The sequence below is a fragment of the Giraffa tippelskirchi genome, chromosome 10 (genome assembly GCF_054371585.1).
Source record: "Giraffa tippelskirchi isolate mGirTip1 chromosome 10, T2T-mGirTip1v1.2.pri, whole genome shotgun sequence".
NCBI classification, from domain to species: Eukaryota; Metazoa; Chordata; class Mammalia; order Artiodactyla; family Giraffidae; genus Giraffa; species Giraffa tippelskirchi.
In genome coordinates, this window is record NC_137284.1 from 6,313,147 (window position 1) to 6,330,482 (window position 17,336).

Sequence of the window (17,336 nt, forward strand, 5' to 3'; positions counted from 1 at the left end):
GAGAGGGGCCCACAATGGATCTTTATTGAGAAACACTCAGTTCTGTGGCCCTGGCTCCAAGGGATGGGTGGGATCAGCTGGAGGGAGCACCCTCTCTCCAGACTTGAGTAGAGAAGCTTGGGGGTCAAGGTCAGAGGTCACTCTCCCCGTAGAGGGCACTGGAGAAGGCCACGTAGTCCAGGGCTCCAGCTGGAGCCCCAGCCCCCTTGTAGGGCCCCATGCGGCGGATGCAGTACTCAGCCTGCTCCGCCGGAAGTTCCCGCCGCAGCTCCTCGGCGGTGATGTAGTTCTGGGGGAGAAGAGGGTTTGAGGGCCCCCAGGTCCCGGTCCCCCCCCACCCCCCCCACCAGCTCCCTCTACCCCGGCCAGGGACTCACCTTGTCTCCCGCCAGGATCTTGAACGAGGCCACGACCTGCTCAGCCGTGTCCGTCTCGGCTGTCTCTCGGGTCATAAAGTCGATGAAGGCCTGGAAGGTCACGACCCCAGCTGCGTTGGGGTCCACCATGGTCATGATGCGAGCGAACTCCACTTCCCCCTGCAGGGTTAGAGGCCGGACACCGTGCCCGGGGGGTGCTTAAGCCAGGAGGGCTCCTGGTGTCCCCCTGGCTTGACAACTCCAGTGACAAGGTGGCCCCCTTTCTCCATAGACGGTCCACTGCAGCCTTAGCTCTGGCTCTGGGAAATCCTTTCCACTGGGCTGAGCTCTGCTTCCTGCCCGTAGCGATGCCCTGCTCCTGCTGGTCCTGATCTTTTCCCCACGCCCCTATAGTGCTCTCTCTCTGAGGTGGACATATTGCAAGCTCAGGCTCTGGAGTCATACAGAACTAGGTCCAAATTAATTTACCTCTTGGAACTTTTGGTAGCGCCCCTAGGAAATGGGGTAATTCTCCCCAGCCCCAGGAGGTGGATGAGGAAGAAATGAAGGTGTGAAGGTGGGAGGGACACAGTGGGTGATCAGTATGTAGGAGGAGCCACGGAGGGGACCCCGGGACAGGGCTGGAGGACACTCACCAGGTCGTAGCCCATGGAGATGAGACAGGCCCGGAAGTCGTCAGGCTCCATCATGCCATTCCGCTTCTATAGTTGGGGAGCAGATGTCAGGCTCCGTCCCTGATCCCCAGCCCCCGGCCAGCCCCCAGGTCCACCACCCCATAGGGCAAGGCCCCTGCTGACCCGGTCAAAGTGGTTGAAGGATGCCCGGAACTCGTTGAGCTGCTCCTGACTCAGGCCCTTGGCATCTCGGGTCAGTACCTGGTTCTCCACCTCATTGATGGTGCGGGCAATGGAGGTGAGCAGCTGCTCCCAGCCCACACGGATGTGCTGTGAAAGCAGGAGACAGGCCGGGTCAGTGGGAGGCCAGTGCCTGGCCATTAGCTCTGGCTCCACCCCCAATTCACCTTCTGACCCTGGGCAAGTCCTCCCCCTTGCTGGGCCCCACTGGGAGGTTCCACTGAGTGATATCCAGTGGCCCTTCCTGCCATAAAGTTTGATGATTTATTACATATTGATCAACCAACCATGGCCGCCCCAGGCTTCCACACAGCACTGCCTTCCCCTTGGTCCTAAGCAGTGTGGTCCCACCTCCATGCTGTAGACGGTATGCTTGTTGTCGAACACCAGACTCTCCTGCAGCAGCTGGTGGTCTCCCTCCAGCCGGTCAATGTTGCTCTTGTAGTTGATGATATTCTGCTCCTGCTGCCGCAGGCCTGCCATCTGCTCCTCCAGAGAGCCGGCCATCCCTGCGGCCAGACGCCCCACTTCCTGCAGGGGGATCAGGCAGGATGAGGGCTTCCAGCCCCCAGTAGCCCAGCTCCCGGCCCCCCTCTCCCAGGTTGGCTCCCTGATCCAAGCCTTACCTCCACCTTCCCCTGGATCCAGGGCCCGATGGCGTTGGCCTGGGCTGCAAACTGCCGCCGGAGCCTCTCGTTCACCTGCTGCCGTGTCAGCTCCTCCTGCAGCATCTGGTCACGGCTGGGTACCAGCTTTCGGACCTGGAGGGAGGGTGGTGGTGTTAGGGGCAGCTCAGGAGTGAGGGGAGGGCTCCAGCCCCTCACAGGGCTCCTTGCTCTGAGCCAAGGGCTCTGGGGAGGGGGCAAGCTCTGAGCAAGTCACCCAGCCTCTCTCTGCTCATTTCCTGGCTGTACATGAGGGCCCATGCTGACATTCTTAACGAACTTAGATTGTTCTGTACAACAATCTGGCCCCCACACCAGACCTAATTCTGCTTCAATCAGACCCGACAGGAAAATGCTGTTACGGCCATTTTACAGAGAGGGTCAAGTCAGGCAAGGGGACCTGTCCAACACCACATAGAGTCTGTGGCAGACCACAGATCCAGAGCGGACTTGATTCTCTGTGTCTCGGGACACCTGAGATTCTCAGGGTGGTTTAGAACATGTCTGCGCAGGAGGGAGGTGGGGAAAGGCCACCGGTGGCACTGACCGTGTCCCACTTGGTGTTGATGTCCTGCGGGGTGAGGGCGATGTACGGGTTGGTGGAGCTGGGCCGCAGTCCGTACGTTTGGCAGATCTTCTGAATCTCACCCTGGATGCCCAGGATGGCACCCCTCTCTCGGTCGGCCTCAGGCAGTGTTGCCTTGAACTGGTCGTGTGCTGTCACCAGGCTCTGGGGACGACAGGCAGGAGGCATCAACCAGCGCCCCTACCTCCCGCAGGCAACGAGGGACAGCCAGGTGCTCGGGGCCATTCACCGGGGGCCAGGGCAGCACTGGCCAGAGAACCCAGGCCTCCTGACTCCCGGCACTCTAGAACTGGGCTTCTCCTCCGGCCCCCCACTCCCCAGGAGCCCAAAGGGGTGGCTGACAGAAGACAGGCCACTTCCTTGTCATTCCATCCAACCCTGGCACACCTGTAGTCCCCGCACCCACCTGGGTCTCCTCCACCGAGTGCACCAGCCACACGTCCTGCAGGTCCTCCACGGCACCATCCAGCCAGTTGTTGAAGGGCGCTGCCCGCCGGGCAAACTCCAGCTGTAGCTGATCGATGGTCTCCAGGAGCTTCTCCATCCGCTGGGGGCCACAGGGATGGCCAGTCAGCAGCCCGCCCAGCAGGCCCCTCACCCTCCTCCAGCGTCCAGCCTTCACCCCTGGGTCCCCAGCTTTACCTCTAGCGCATCCCGCCTCTTCTGGGTCAGTGTGCCCAGGTTGTCCCACTGGTCGCAGATGGCCTGGCAGCGGCTGTTCACCGAGGCTGCCTCATGGTAGTCCAGTTCACTGGGGGCGGGAAGGGGGGTTCTGTGGAGCCAGATTCCAGCCTAGATTTCTGCCTGACTGTCCCTCAGGGGGCTGGACTCTGGGCCCAGGGGTGGTGAAGGCATAAAGGAGCCAGGGTAGATGGAGGTGAAACAGGGCTTTCCTAGAGCAGGGCCTTCCCAGCGCGTGCCTAGCAGAAGGGGGTCCTCAGCTCCAGTCCCTGGAAGAGTTTGGGAGCAGGGACGGGGCCTGGAGTTTCCGGGACAGGTTTACAGGAGGTGGCCAGAGGCCAAGGCTGTGGTGAGGGCCTGGCCAGCCCAAAGCTGCAAGGAGACGCCAGCTTAGGGGAAGGTCGAGCGCCACTGTGGGAAAAGCGTGGGTAACAGAGTGGGGTCTGGAGGTGGGGCAGGGTTACATGAGGAGGGCAGAGCAAGCGGTACCGGGAAGTACAGGGGTACTAAGGTGGGGTTATTAAAGAGCGAAAGGTCTGGAGGGCTTTGGGAGCAGGGGCGGGGCTCGAGGCCGAGGGGCGGGGCCAGGTGGAGGGTGTTACACGTCCCACCCCCCGCCGCCCCCTCCCCCCCGCCCACGATGGGGGGGCGGGGTCCAGCAGCTTCCACGCCTACTTGAGCTCCTGGGCCAGCGCAGCGATGTGCTCCACGCGGTCCTGGTGTGCCGCCAGGTCGCTCTCGAAGGCCTCGTGGCGCCGCAGCAAGGCCCGCACCTCCTGCAGCGAAGCCGTCTCGTAGTCCCTCTGGCTCAGCATCTCCTCCTTTCCTGCGTGGAGAGAAGCCCGGATCGCGTCACCCAGGCGCGGCTACACAGGAGCAGGGGGTCCGAGCCCGGTGTGTGACACTGGAGATTCCTCATCCGTGAACGCAGGTGATCACTCCTGCCCAGCCTACACCTAGGGGTCTGCTCTGAGACGCCAGATCTGCTCTTTATCGCCAGTGCGATCAAGTGAAGGGAAGCTCCTGTTCCAGGGCATGGTTCTCGAGTGATGTCAGGGTCCATGAGCTTACATGATCTGGAGTGGCCCTTGGTTCCCTTCCTGAATTATTTGATTCCAAATACCAGAAGGGACTAGAAAACAGGTCTCCAGCTTCCTTGCAGAACCGCTACCCTGACCTGTGCCTTCTACCAGGACCCCGTCCCCCTCCCACCAGGCTCCCCCCAATCTGCACAGGACACATGCAGGCCCCAGAGCCACTTACCCCGGGTCCAGGCTTCATGCAGGGAGGCCTTCTGCTGGAACTTCTCCGCCAGGTGCTGCAGCCGCTGTAGGCGCCGGATCTCAGAGAGCAGCCAGTCCTCATAGCCCTTCTCTACTTGCTCCAGGCCCCGCCATGCGTTGGCGATGTCCTGCAGGCCAAGCAGAGAGGCGCCCTCCATCATGGTTCACCCATTATACAGATGGGAACAGAGAGTCCACGGGGATGTGGGCAGGGCCGGGGCTCCCCCTCTCCCCGCTGCCTGGCTCACCGAGACCAGCTTGCCCTCAGATGGCATGAAGGCCGGCCGGTGGCTCAGCCGCAGCTTGGTCTGCAGCGTGTTGAAGTTAATCTCCAGCTGGCACTTCTCCTGCACACGGGGTGGCTTGTGCAGGCGCCGGTAGTCCCGGAAGTCCTCCAGCTTGCGCTGCATGGCACTCATGCTGGGCTCGCCCACGCGGTTCTCCAGCCACGGCACGGTCCGGCGGATCCATTCCAGCAGCTGCGGGATCCAGGCAGGGGCAGAGCACAGAGGGCTGAGCGGGCCTGCTCACCTTGCCTACCTGTCTCCAGCCACGCCTAGGCTGAGAGGGTGGGAGTCCCCACTAGTCAGAGAAGGAGCAGGATGGTTACATTCTGAGTCCAGGGGCCAGCGTAGTTGGCCCAGAGCAAGGGCTGTGAGACTGTCTAGAGATGAGTGACTGAATGGATAAATGAGTGGATGGCAGGAGCCTGGATGGGTAGAAGGGGGCAGGAGGTGGGTAAAGATAGCAGGAGGAGGCTGGAGGAGGCCAAGGCTACTCTGAGGAGAGGGAGGCTCTGCAGTTCAGGCCAGGGGTCAGCTGGGTTGGGAGGAGCAGCAGGGCCGGGAAAGGGGAGCAAGGGAGGCAGGGGGAGGCCCTCTATGGCCCCAGTCTTACCTCACTGGCCAGCTTCTCGTATTCCTCCATCAGCTTCTCGTTCTCCTGGTTCACGGCCAGCACCTTGCAGATCCTGTTGGCGGCTGTCTCTGCCTTTGGTGGGAGTGGGCAGAAAGGCTGGCATTAGAACAGGACACCCCCCACCCAGATTCCCTCTGCAATCCCTAAACCCTGTGTCTACGCAAACTGAGAGGATGAGGGCCGCATGCCTTGTAGGGCGAGGAGAAAGCTTCCAGGCCAGAGGCCTCTGCACCTGAGTGCCCCAGGGATCGAGTATGTGCAGCTGGGACAGTGGTACCCCCGTGGGGCCTGGCACCTCCAAATGTTGAGGGGCTGCCAAGGGTGGGCCCCTAGGCCACATGCCCAGCCCAGGTGGCAACCATTGAGCCCCTTACCTGCTCCGCCCCCGCGAAGGCATGGTAGAAGCAGGAGACATAGGTCATGATGGCTTTCTCATCGGGCTTTGGGGTGTTCACAATGTCTGAGGAGTGGCAGCCAGGGGTCAGTTGGGCAAAGCCAGGGGTGGGGAGTGGGCTCACGCCCCTACCCAGGCAGAGAGCTCTCTCGGGATGGGAAGGGGCAGAGACATCTAGTCATGGCCACCAGCTGCGCCAAATCCAGCTCTTCCCTGGAGCCTTCTCGGATCACCCCAGGGCCCAGCAACCTCCCCCTCTGTGGGGTGATGACAGTATCAAGGTGTGGCCGAGTGAGCAGAGCCTCATGAACCATCAGGGTCCATTGCCTGCTGTCTCTAAACAGGCCATGCCTCTGACTGGCTGGCTGGCTGGCTTTCCTCCAAGTTCACATCCAGGGTACCAGGCACAGTAAGTACCCAGAAAATGTTTGCTGCTTCAACTACTAAAGCCTTTATAGGCACAGGGACAGGAGGCAGGACTTGCCCCAGAGGAGCTCCCAGGATGAGTGACCATCATGCTGCCAAGTGACCCAGGTAGCTGGGATGTGAAGGTAGGGCCATTACATAAGGGCCAAGGTGGGAGGGGCTAGTTCCACTGGATGAGAGGGACAGGGGACCAGATAAGGGCTCCTGAAGAAGAGGGCCTGTTGGCAGGAAGGGTTCTGCCCAGGGAGCAGGGTGGGGGGCGGAGCATCCCGGGAGGAGGGAGGAGCGGGAACAAAGGTGGGGAGGTGGGAGGGAGCTACCTGGGGTGGAAGTGGGGTCCTCGCCCGGGCGAGGCTTACTCTCACCTTCTGCATCCAGCATCTTAGGGATGTCCAGGTACTTCTCGGCCACCTCAAAGGCAGTGTTCAGGTTGCCGATGGGGTCGTCCTAGGTGGTGTGAGGGGAGAGAGGTGAAAGGTCATCTGGGACAGAGAGACTGGGGAGTCGGGGCTGGGACTGGAGGTGCCTACCTTGCGCAGTTTGGCGTAGTCAATGAGGTCAGGGCGGTGTCGGTGGATGAGAGCGCAGAGGGCCAGCCCATCCTTCCAGCTGGACAGAGAGGGGGGTGGTCAGGCCTGGGTTCAGGCTGGGGCCCTGCCCTACCCTGGTCCCAGGAGCCCTCCTATCTGGACGGCCTCATCTGTGAAATGGAGTCAGGTTCTAATTCCTTGCTTGGCATTTAAGGCCCTGATTACCAGCCATGGACCATTTCCTCCAAGCTCATCATGATTCCCTCACCCTGGGCTTACGCTACACCACTTTCTAGGATTTTTTGGCCTCCAGGTCTTTGCTCACAAGGTTTCCTCTGGCTGGAACACCCTTCCTGGGATGTCTCTGGTGCTCCCTCCTCCAGGAATCCTCCCTCACCCTCCTGGATTCAGTTCAACACTGACTGAGTCCTGCCATTTTCAGACCCTGTTGCAGGAACTTGGCTGTGACCTCTCCCCTCCCTGGCTCTCCCGGGCCAGACTCCAGCTCTCTGGCCCAGACCCTAGCAGAGGCCCCTCACGCTGACCGGTGGACGGACCTGGTGTGGAAGTTCTGCACGTTGACGTTGCGGTACGGCGCCGTCTTCCGCTGACACCACAGGAGCAAGCCTTCCTTGGCCGAGGTTTCTGGGCAGGGATGGGGATGAGTGTTGGTTGGGGAGGGGTCGGGCCCCCTCATCCTCCCTGCCTCCCCGCCACTCACCTTCCACAGAAATGTCCTGGATGGCGAAGCGAAGGATGATGGTCCAGATCATGCCCAGGGTCATCTTCAGGTTCCCATCGACAATCTCTGTGGGGTGGGGGAGTAGGGATACGCTCCACCTGGCCACCAGGCCTCAGCCCCCCTCCCCTACCTTCTGGCCCTTGTCTGCATTCCAAGACTGGCACCGACTAGGTAGATGCTCAATTATTTTACTTCAAAAGGATTCACAGAACACCTCCTGGGTGCCAGCGCCCGTGCCAGCACTGTGGGTAGCTTTGTTCCTAACAGTCGCTCCTGTGAGGTGCGGATGGTTGTCCCCGCGGTTGAGATGAGGAACTGCGCCCCCAGCCCCCCCGGCTGCCTCCGGCCACCTCCTCACCTTCAGCACCGATGGATACTAGCTTCACCCCCTTGCTGGCAATGAAATCCAGGGCCTTGTTGACATTGGCGATCTTGTGAAAGCGCATCTTGCCTTTGTCTGGCCTGGGCAGCCTCTCTCCTGGGTGTGAGAGGAGAGGTCAAGGGTCAAAGGTCACAAGAGGAAGCCGAAGACATGGTCCTCAAACTTCCCCCTCTCTCGGCACGTCCCCTCCAGCACTCGGCTGGCACTGCTCCCCCCACTCTCTGGGTTCCCCTAGGTCCTGGGGTCCCTGTGCACTGATTTGTGCCCCTCACCTGAAATGACCTCCAGGAGCAACATGAGCTTGAGGCCATTGCGGAAATCCTCCTCGATGTTCTCGATCTGGGTGCCAGCCTTGCGCAGGTGCGAGTTGCACCAGGCAGTGAAGGTCTGGGGGCAGAGGACAGTGCTCAGACCCTAGTGCTGAGGACAGGGCTCTGGCTCCTCGGTCAGGGTAGATCTCAGAGCCTGAGGCCCTGGATGCAAGTTCCGGCTCAGCCACTCAATTGCTATGCATCTGGGTCCAACCCCTTTCCCTCCCTGAGCTTTAATTCTCCTGGAAATAGGGAGAAATGGGGTCTGGAGCCCATTCAGATCCCAGGGTGGGTGCTGCCAGCACAACAACAGCTTTGGCCAGTCTCCAGCCAGTGTGGGGCCCCCTGAGACACCAGGGTCAATGGTAGGGTGACACTGCCTTACTGAAATCTGGAACATTCCGGGTCGCAGCACAGATGGGTTGGAGGGTTTTGTCCGAGGGACTGTGCAACTGTGTTATTATCGTCTCAGCCCCACCGACCTCCTAAGGCTGTTGTGAATTGGCCCCCAAGCGGACTGCGAGGCTGCCGGAGCTCTGCAGGCCCTCGAGGAACAGTGGGACACTGAGGCGCAGCCTGACCTAGTTTCTGGAGGAGACTGCCCGACCTCTCCGGCCAGGGCGTGCTTCAGCCTCAGCCTCTGTCTGAGATGGGAGGGGTGATATATGCTGTGTGCCTTTGAGGGATGGCAGTGACCTAGAGCCTGGTGTATAAGTTTCTACAACCTCCCAAGGCCTCAGGCCCCGGATTCCACCATCAGTTGGTAGTCCTTGGTAGAATCCATACTCGGAGTCCCACCCCAGCTGAGCTGCCGTGACCTGGGATGTGCCCCTCGCCCTCTCCTGGGCTCAGTCTCTCCATTTGTACAACTATGGTTCAGAGTCAATGATGTCTCAGGTTCTTCCTCCCCTGATCTTGCAGGATCCTGGAATTCAAAGCATTTCCCCCCCATTCCCCTCCCCCAAGCTGACAGTTATTTGGAATTCTTTCCCTCAGGTGTGTAAGTGGGCACTGAGCACTGATTGATGAGGCCTGGAGCATAGGAGAGCACTGTTGGATTCTCTGTAGTTCCTTCCTGCCCTGGAGTCTCAGATGCTCTGGGTCCAGACAGGGCAGGGGGATAGGCAGGTCTGGGCGAGGCATCCATGGTAGAGAAGGCAGATTCCCTCATAGGACAAACATGACTTTTAATGAGATTTGGTTCCTGCCCTAAAGGAACTCACAGTCAATCACAGAGTCCTGTGGGCCTGAGACGTGCTAGGAGAGAATAGCATTGAGGAGCTTAGGGGAGGGGTTCTTCAAATCAGGTGTTCTTCAAACCTCTTGGGGAAAGTGAGTAACTGATCAGAACTGTGATGGAAGAGCAGGAGTTACTCAGGCAGGGAAGGACGGGCAAGGGCATTCCAGGCAGGGACAGCCGCAAGGGCTTGGTGATGAGAAACAGTTGCTAGGATTGTGGGGCTACAGCTATCTGGGCACCGCTCCGGGGATGTTGGGGTATAAGTGGTGAGAGGCGGGCCGGAGGGGTGGCAGAGGCCAGGTCATGCACGATCTTGAGTGTTAAGCCAGGGAGTGTGAACTTGATCCTGAGGGCAACAGGGAGGGAGAGGGGCAGAACTGTGTTTTAGAGAGTTCATTCTGGATGCAGAGAGGAGACACTTGGCTTGGCAGAGCAGAAGGGAGAAGTGAGGAGGTGGCGACTGAGACCAGGGTGAGGGAGGGTGTCAGTGAGTGGGACGGGTCAGGAGCGAGGGGATGAGATGGAAACATTTGTCCTTGCTAGACTCTAAGCTCTCTGCAGCAGGGGCTTTATTTCATCCCCTGCTGAATTTCTGACACCTGACACAGTGCCTGGCACATACCAGGACCTCCCTAAGAAATATTAAACGATTGTTTTCAAATGAGGTTGAATAAAGAGGACTCTGGTGTCAGACGGGAGGAGGCAGGAGTGCTCTAAGATAGGAGGAGAAGCAGGGATGGGGCGGGGCTAAAGTTGAGCACAGAGATGCTCCTTACATTGTAATAAACACTGCCAGATGAGAAACAACTGGATTATCCAACTTCGGGGAACACCAATGAATTTACAGAGCGTCTACAGGGGTGCAATCACTGAGTAAGTGGATGAAGTGGGTAGCTGTAAATTGGGTTGGAAGGATGTTTCTGATACTTTGATGAAAGTGAGGTACAGACTAGCCTGTGTCTTATGAGGGGCCTGTGAACCTGGATCTGGGAGAGGCCTGGGAGGGTGGGGGTGGGGTGGGGAGAGGAGTTGCAGAGCAGGTGGCAGCTGGAGCCAGGGGCAGGGATGATATCACCGGGAGACTGCTGGACCCAAGGACCACAGCCCTGCTTGGAGACAGGTGCAGAAGGAGCCTGGGGGGAGGCGGATCACCCGGCGCACCCTAGCCGTGTCAGCTGAGCCTCCCAGCCCCTGGGGTCACCTCCTGTCTTCTAACTCAGCTGAAGTGCTCTGATTCTAAATCCGGGATTCTCCAAATCCTGCAAATTCCACCGAGCACCCCGGTTCCCCGCCCTTTCCTGGGGTCACACACCGTTGGCAAGTAATGAGTCTAATGACCTCACAGTGCCCCCCTACCCCCAGCCTGCCACTCCCCAGCGTTTCCTCACTCCAGGCCCAGATCACTTTCTCTTCTGGGTCTCCAGGTGTCCTGCCCGCTCCATCTGGGAAAGTCTAGGAGTGAAAATAGATCGGGGAGGGGAGGCCTGAGTGCCCTACAAGGCTGGACCTGGGCAGCAGCTGCCCTCTCAGCTCCTCCAAGGCGCTGCCTCAGCACAAAGTGTCCATCTGGCCTGAGAGTCAGGTTACCTACCGCGAAAGGGAACCCAGGGCTCCCCTCCTCTCCGACCCTGTGGCCTTTTCAGCAGATTCAGAGCCGCTGGGGTGGGGAGGGGTATCTTGGGAAAGAATGGGGGAGGGACAAGCAATGGGCAAAGACCCTCGGGTTGCCTGGGGAGGGGACTGTTTTCTGACAGTATATGAGGTGGGTCCTACCTCAGCCTCAGTTTCCTCACTTGACAATTGGGATAGAGTGACCATGGACATCACGCTGGACAGAATATAGCAAGGGTGGGTGGGAGGTCTGGGATGGTTACCACTTCCCCCATACTCTTAAGTCCACTAGTTGCCTAGCTGCAAGTCCTCAGGTGGGGTCTGGGAATGTTTCAGAAAAGGGGGAGGCTGTCTAGAGAAAGATTGCTTTTTCCCGACCCCACCCCACCCAAACTTGGATCTCCAGGGCTTTGCCCAAACCATATTCTTTAGAAAAGTGGGCCCAGGTGAATGAACTCTTAGGGGGTGGGGATCCCAGAAATCCTTCTTGTCATCCTAAACCCCTCATGAGGGTCCCCAGCCCTCTCGTCCCGCTCTGGTGGACAGCAGAGGATTGATGGCCAGAGCCCGGGCTAGGAAGTGGCACTGAGGGTTAAGAGAGGGTCTTGCCCCTGACCTACTGAGATGCCAAGAACAAACCGCCTGGCTTCTCAGGCCTCAGTTTTGCTATCAGGAAATGGGCTAGCACTCACTTTCCGCTGCTGCTTCTCCCAGGCCGGGTCCAACAGCAGGTCGCGGTCCCAGTCCTCCTCCTGTTCCATGTACTCGCGGCCCCCGCGGCCGCCGCCCGCGAAGGGCCCCTCCCCGGTCGCCAGGCCCTCGGGCTGCAGAACCATCATCATCTTGTTCGGGCTCCTGGCTCTGCTCTGCTCGGCGCGCTCCAGAACACGGGGGCCGCGTTAAGTAGCGCCCGGCCCAGCCCCGGATCGGATTCGCGCTAAATATGGGGGAGGAGGGTGTGGCCGGATGGGGGCGAGGGCGCTCGAGTCGAGACCAGGCAGGAGATTGTCCTGAGGCTAAGCGACTGCCGAATTTTGAGGCTCTGGTATGGATACCGTGGCAGAGATCCGGGGTTCGCGTTCTGGCTCCGCCGCTTGGGCGCTGTGTGACTTTGAGAAACCCATGGGCCCTCTCTGACTCTCTTTCCCCATGTGTACAACGAAAATGATGAGAATAATAGTGACTGCAGACCACTTTAGAAGCTGCCTTTTGGATCTCCTCCTGACCCTTTTCCTGAGCCACGCTGGTGGGAAACAGGGACCACTATTCCCATTTCACAGTCAGAAACTCCGAGGCACCAAGCTGTTTTGAATGTTTTTGGGGGTGATGAAGAGAGACACTAGAGCATGGGGAGGGACTCCAAGCCAGCTGGATGGGCCGAGGCAGGGCTATTAATATCGGGGCTACTGGGGGAAGAGGGGGAATGTGCTGAGCCGGGAATCCCCGACGCCACCAAGGCTGCAACTCAATCCTGGCTTGCTGGCCAGCTCGGACAGCGTGCCCGGTGCCTGCGGGAGGGGCGGGGCGTCCTCGGGGGCGGGGCGTCCGCGGAGGGGCGGGACGTCCGCGGAGGGGCGGGGCTATAACAGCACCGCCCTACCCGGCTCCAGCGCCAACGAGATTCCAAGCATCTCTTTGGCCCGTTCGGCCGCCCAATCACATTTCCGTACCTGTGGGCCCGCCCAGTGAACCGGAAAGCTCACGCGCCCCTTCGGAGCTTCTATTGGTTGTAGCAGACGTCCGTTTGCCACTATCCCTGCCTCAATACGGAAGCGGCGGGGTACTAGGGGGTTCTACCGCTAGTGGGTGCAGGCCATGGGGCAGCCCTGGGCGGTGGGGACCGCGGAGGCGGCTCCCGCGCGGCTGCCCCTCGTGCTCACCGCGTTTTGGGCCGCGGCGGTGGGCCTGGAGCTGGCTTACGTGTTAGTGCTGGGCCCCGGGCCACCTCCGCTGGGACCCTTGGCCCGGACCCTGCAGGTTGCTTTGGCAGCCTTCCAGCTGCTCAACCTACTGGGCAACGTGGGGCTCTTCCTGCGCTCGGACCCCAGCATACGGGGTGTGATGCTGGCCGGCCGTGGTCTGGGCCAGGGCTGGGCGTGAGTAGGGCTCGGGTTCTGGCGCGGGGGAGAAGCGGGAGCTTGGCGCAGGGGGAGGGCCCTAGGACCTGAAGATGTTTGAGCCAGTTTACAGTAAGATCCGCTTATTAGAGCCAGAGAACTCTTTTAGAACCAGACCACAGACCGAGTTTCATTCATTCACTTACGAATATTATTGAGTACATATTATGTATAGGGTACTATTCCAAGCACTGGAGGTACAATAAAACGTATTCCTGATTTCACTGGGGGAGGGGGCGGATGATAAACTTCAGGCTCGTAAATAAATAATGTAGAATGTTAGAAGATGTTGGTGGTCAGGAAACAGAAAGAGTGCAGTCTCAAATAGGGTGGTCAAGGTAGGCTTCACAGAGAAGGTGGCGTTTGAGCAGACTTGAAGGAGAGCGGAGAGCTAGCTACATTCATCTGGGGGAAGAATGTACCAGAGGGGAGGGACAGACAATGCAAAGGCTCTGAGGCAGTTGTGTGCCCAGCATGTTCCGGGAACAGCAAGACAGCCAGTGTGGTTGAGGTGGTGTGCGGGGGGAGAAGAGAGGTTAGAGATACAAAGACTTTGTAAACAGACTTTGAAGACTTTGCTTTTTACCAGAAGTGAAATGGAGAGCCATCTCAGGGTTTTGCCTCCTCAGCTGAGGAGGCATATGATTTAGATTTTATTTTATTATTTATTTTTCTTGGTCTCGCTGCCAGGCTTGTGAAATTTTACTTCCTGGACCAGGGATCGAACCCAGGCCCTCAGCAATGAAAGTGAGGAGTCCTAACCACTGGATTGCCAGGGAATTCCCCTGACTTAGATTTTTAAAGGATCAGTCTGGCTGCTGGGGCAAGACTACAGTAGAGGGGATAAAGGTGGAATCAGGGAGACCAGTCAAGAGGCTGTTGCAATAATTCAGGGCAGAGTTCATGGTGACTTGGACCAAGCTGGTAACAGTGGAGGACAAAAGTTTGCTCCTGGATGTTAGAAACCAGCCAAAGATCTCAGGACTGGGGTTGTCAGACCTGCTGTGCTAGAAGTGGAAAGGCTTGGAAAATGGTGTTCAGCCTTTATTTACTCCCCTGTGAAGAACCTGATGCTTAGCGAGGGCGGGGGCTGTGCCTGTGCCTGGCTGATCCAGGCACCATGAGGGGCTCTCTGAGCTTCTGGAGGGACTGACCTTGTGGTTCCTTCCCTGCAGTTACTGCTACCAGTGCCAAAGCCAGGTGCCGCCGCGCAGTGGGCACTGCTCTGCGTGCCGCATCTGCATCCTCCGCCGGGACCACCACTGCCGCCTGCTGGGCCGCTGCGTGGGCTTCCGCAACTACCGGCCCTTCCTGTGTCTCCTGCTCCACGGCGCGGGCGTTCTGCTGCATGCCTCTGTGCTGCTGGGCCCAGCCCTCTCGGCCCTGCTGCGAGCCCACACACCCCTCCATACCGCCGCCCTGCTCCTGCTGCCCTGGCTCATGCTGCTCACAGGTGGGGAGCCCCGGATGCAGTGGAGTGTGGGGGAGGTGTTGCAGGGAGCCTCCCCAGAGAGGCCGAGGCCCATCCTGGTAGGCCATGGGATTCCTGGTGGGTTCTCTAGTGCCCTAGGGACCCAGTCCCAAGGTCAGTTTCAGGAGGCAGGGGCAGCCAGGTATTCACGTGGGTGTGCAGTCTGGTAAAACACAGGGTCTGGACACAGGTACAGAGTTCTGGCTGAGAGAATCCGGGGAAGAAAGACTGGTGGGATTTCACTGGGCGGGCCAGATGGGATGGTGAGGGAGTATTCTCAGTAGGGAGGTGGCATTCAGATCTAGAGAAGCAGCGTGAACACAGGCTTGGAGGTTGGGAGCAGGGAAGACATTTGGTGGGAAACGTGAGGATTAAGGCTAGGATGGTAGATGAGGACTGGGTGGTGGAGGGCCTTGAATGTGGCGTAAGGAGATGGCCCTTCACTTGGCTGGGCAGTGGGGAGCCAGTGAAGGTTACAGGCAGGTGGAGGTCCAGTGTTTGGAAGTTGGGAGGGGACATCTTGGATCAGGAGGCGCTTGAGAGGCTGTGTTCTGGATAAACACACTCTCCTCCAACACCACCAAAAACAGAAACCCCACTGCTTTTTCATACTTTGTCCTCTGCCCCCTGCAATGCTTTGGGCTTCCTCTCCCCGACTCCTTCCTCCTGAGCTGTCTACAGTCCTCTCTGTAGCCTGGAGTTACTAAACTTCCGGACCACTCCGAACAGCGAGTATGTCTCCTTATCCTCTCCAGGCCCAGCGCTGTCCCTAGGACCCCCCTCTGCGGCCCAGGGGAGACCTTGGGAGAAGCCCCAGTGGGGTTGCCTTCCTCTGCCGACCCTGGCTTCCTGCACTGCGCTCCTCATTGACCTGCCTGCCTCCACAGACACTCAAGCCCTCAGCCGCTCCTCTCTGAACACACGACCCCTCTTGGTCATCCTCGGTCTCCCCCTTGCTCCCCACAGTCACTGAAGACCTGGGCTCCAGCACCAAGTCTCTCTCAGCCCTGGGCCTTGTTGAGTGCATCGGCATCTGAAAGTCTGGGTGAATGGCCCCAATGGCCCAATTTCTTATCTTCTCCTCCCACATCCCACCCCAGTCCGTCAGAATCCAAAATGTGTCACCTCCCAAATCACCCCATCTCTCACCCCCTCTCTGCTCCCACCTCCTCTCCTACCCAGCTCTGACTCTTTACTCCATGACATCTGCTCCAGAGCTCCTGGGCCTCACCTTTCTGTCCATCAGCACCTTCCGCTTCACCACCCCAGGTCCCGCGTAGCGCCCTCATTTCCACCAACCTCCTGCAGCATCTGTGGCCTCTCGGCTCTATCTTCCTTCTGCTGTGCCTTCCTGGCTTCTCTGTGTCCACCCTTGTGTCTGCTGAGAGCTGCCAGACATGCCTGGTCCTTCGTGACAGCTGATACCATGTCATGTTCACGGCTGCTGACCTCAGCAGGCCCTCAGTAGTTCCTGGTTGTCCTCCACTGCAGCTCAAACCTTCCCACTTTCCTGTCCTCCAAACTCCCATCTCTCTTAAAAATCCATCACAGAGAAAAGTAGTCCAGAATTGGCTGTCCTGTCCCGGGGCGGAAGCTGACTGCCCCAGCTTCCCCGGGTGCCCAGCCCCTTCTCCCTGCTCTGAGGCCTCACACTGTGGGTCGCCTCTCCTCCGGCCACTCCAGGCTCCCTCCCCGGGCTTCCTTTGGGTTTTCCACCTGGTACCAGCCCTCTCTCATCCCATGTCCTCCTCCTCCAGCTCACGCTTTCTGGCTCTTTTCCGTTAGCTGCCAAGTCAAAGAACTTACCTTGGCTCAGAGGCTACTTTTCCTCGCCTCTCCCCACCCCTGTTCCAAACTGGCTTCTGCCCCCACCCATTCTCCAAGATTGCCACAGTCCCCCAGCCTCTGTCTCTAGGAAACCCAGAGGAGGCTTGTGAGTTCTCTTCTTGCTTCATGAGACCTTTCAGCCTCATACCACTGATGGCCTTCCATACTTCCTGAAAGGGCTCTACCTGGACATCACCGACAGCTTGTACTTTGAGTTTCCTCCTCCCTTTCTGGTTTCCATCTTTCTGGTCACCAAGGACCTGGTTTCCTGGCTGAGGTACTGTTCTCATCTCTCTACACACTCTGCCGGGTCTCAGAACTGCTTTGGTACCAACCACTCACAAATCTGCACATCCAAGCTGGGCTTTTCTCCTGAGCTTCCAGAACCACCCACTCATTTTGCAGACATCTCTCCATCCTGCCTCAGGACCTTCAAACAGAATATTTTCTCCCCTCTTCATCTAGCAAATACCTCCTCAACTTTCAGTTGTTGTTCAGTCACTCAGTTGTGTCCCAACTCTTTGAAACCCCATAGACTGCAGCATGCTAGGCTTCCCTATCCTTCACTATCTTCTGGAGTTTGCTCAAACTCATATCCATTGAGTTGGTGATGCCATCCAACCATTTTGTCCTCTGTCATCCCCTTCTCCTCCTGCCTTTACTCTCTCCCAGTATCAAAATCTTTTCCAGTGAGTCGTATCTTCGCATCAAGTGGCAAAAGTATTGGAGCTTCAGCTTCAGCATCAGTCCTTTCAATGAATATTCAGGGTTGATTTCCTTTAGGATTGACTGGTTTAACAAAACGTGGTCCACTGCAGAAGGGAATGGCGAACCACTTCAGCATTCTTGCCTTGAGAACCCCATGAACAGTATGAAAAGGCAAACTTCAGACACCACCCGAAATAGACAACTCTCTCAAAA

The 17,336-nt window shown here is 58.5% G+C and overlaps 2 protein-coding genes across 31 annotated transcripts in view; one reads left to right on the top strand and one right to left on the bottom strand.

Moving 5' to 3' along the window:
* ACTN3 (actinin alpha 3) overlaps positions 1 to 17,336 on the bottom strand; it is a 20,935-nt gene continuing 3,599 nt past the window's right edge. The window contains exons 1-21 of one of the 28 annotated variants that reach the window (XR_014066237.1): positions 11,693 to 11,877; positions 8,111 to 8,225; positions 7,815 to 7,934; positions 7,436 to 7,522; positions 7,272 to 7,359; positions 6,715 to 6,793; positions 6,550 to 6,631; positions 5,739 to 5,824; positions 5,344 to 5,436; positions 4,695 to 4,925; positions 4,427 to 4,574; positions 3,839 to 3,989; positions 3,125 to 3,233; positions 2,889 to 3,029; positions 2,444 to 2,626; positions 1,858 to 1,992; positions 1,583 to 1,762; positions 1,175 to 1,321; positions 999 to 1,078; positions 378 to 536; positions 1 to 289 (exon numbers count right to left, since the gene is read on the bottom strand). Coding sequence is in view for 24 of the 28 variants with exons in the window: in XM_081532086.1 (XP_081388212.1) it covers positions 131 to 289; positions 378 to 536; positions 1,013 to 1,078; positions 1,175 to 1,321; positions 1,583 to 1,762; positions 1,858 to 1,992; positions 2,444 to 2,626; positions 2,889 to 3,029; positions 3,125 to 3,233; positions 3,839 to 3,989; positions 4,427 to 4,574; positions 4,695 to 4,925; positions 5,344 to 5,436; positions 5,739 to 5,877; positions 6,411 to 6,631; positions 6,715 to 6,793; positions 7,272 to 7,359; positions 7,436 to 7,522; positions 7,815 to 7,934; positions 8,111 to 8,225; positions 11,693 to 11,842 (2,901 nt within the window). In the remaining 4 variants the exon portion in view is untranslated. Of the gene's footprint in view, positions 290 to 377; positions 604 to 946; positions 1,079 to 1,174; positions 1,322 to 1,582; positions 1,763 to 1,857; positions 2,101 to 2,396; positions 2,627 to 2,888; positions 3,030 to 3,124; positions 3,234 to 3,838; positions 4,005 to 4,417; positions 4,575 to 4,694; positions 4,926 to 5,343; positions 5,461 to 5,702; positions 5,878 to 6,322; positions 6,632 to 6,714; positions 6,794 to 7,271; positions 7,360 to 7,435; positions 7,590 to 7,772; positions 7,935 to 8,110; positions 8,226 to 11,692; positions 11,878 to 17,336 lie in introns of those variants that run through there. The other 27 variants (XR_014066235.1, XR_014066234.1, XR_014066236.1 and 24 more) reach the window with 27 other exon arrangements.
* Positions 12,778 to 17,336, top strand: part of ZDHHC24 (zDHHC palmitoyltransferase 24) — a 25,414-nt gene continuing 20,855 nt past the window's right edge. For all 3 annotated transcript variants that reach the window (XM_081532145.1, XM_081532144.1, XM_081532143.1), the window contains exons 1-2: positions 12,778 to 13,096; positions 14,293 to 14,570. In XM_081532145.1, the coding sequence (XP_081388271.1) occupies positions 12,816 to 13,096; positions 14,293 to 14,570 (559 nt within the window). In that variant the 5' untranslated portion in view covers positions 12,778 to 12,815. The remainder of the gene's footprint in view (positions 13,097 to 14,292; positions 14,571 to 17,336) is intronic.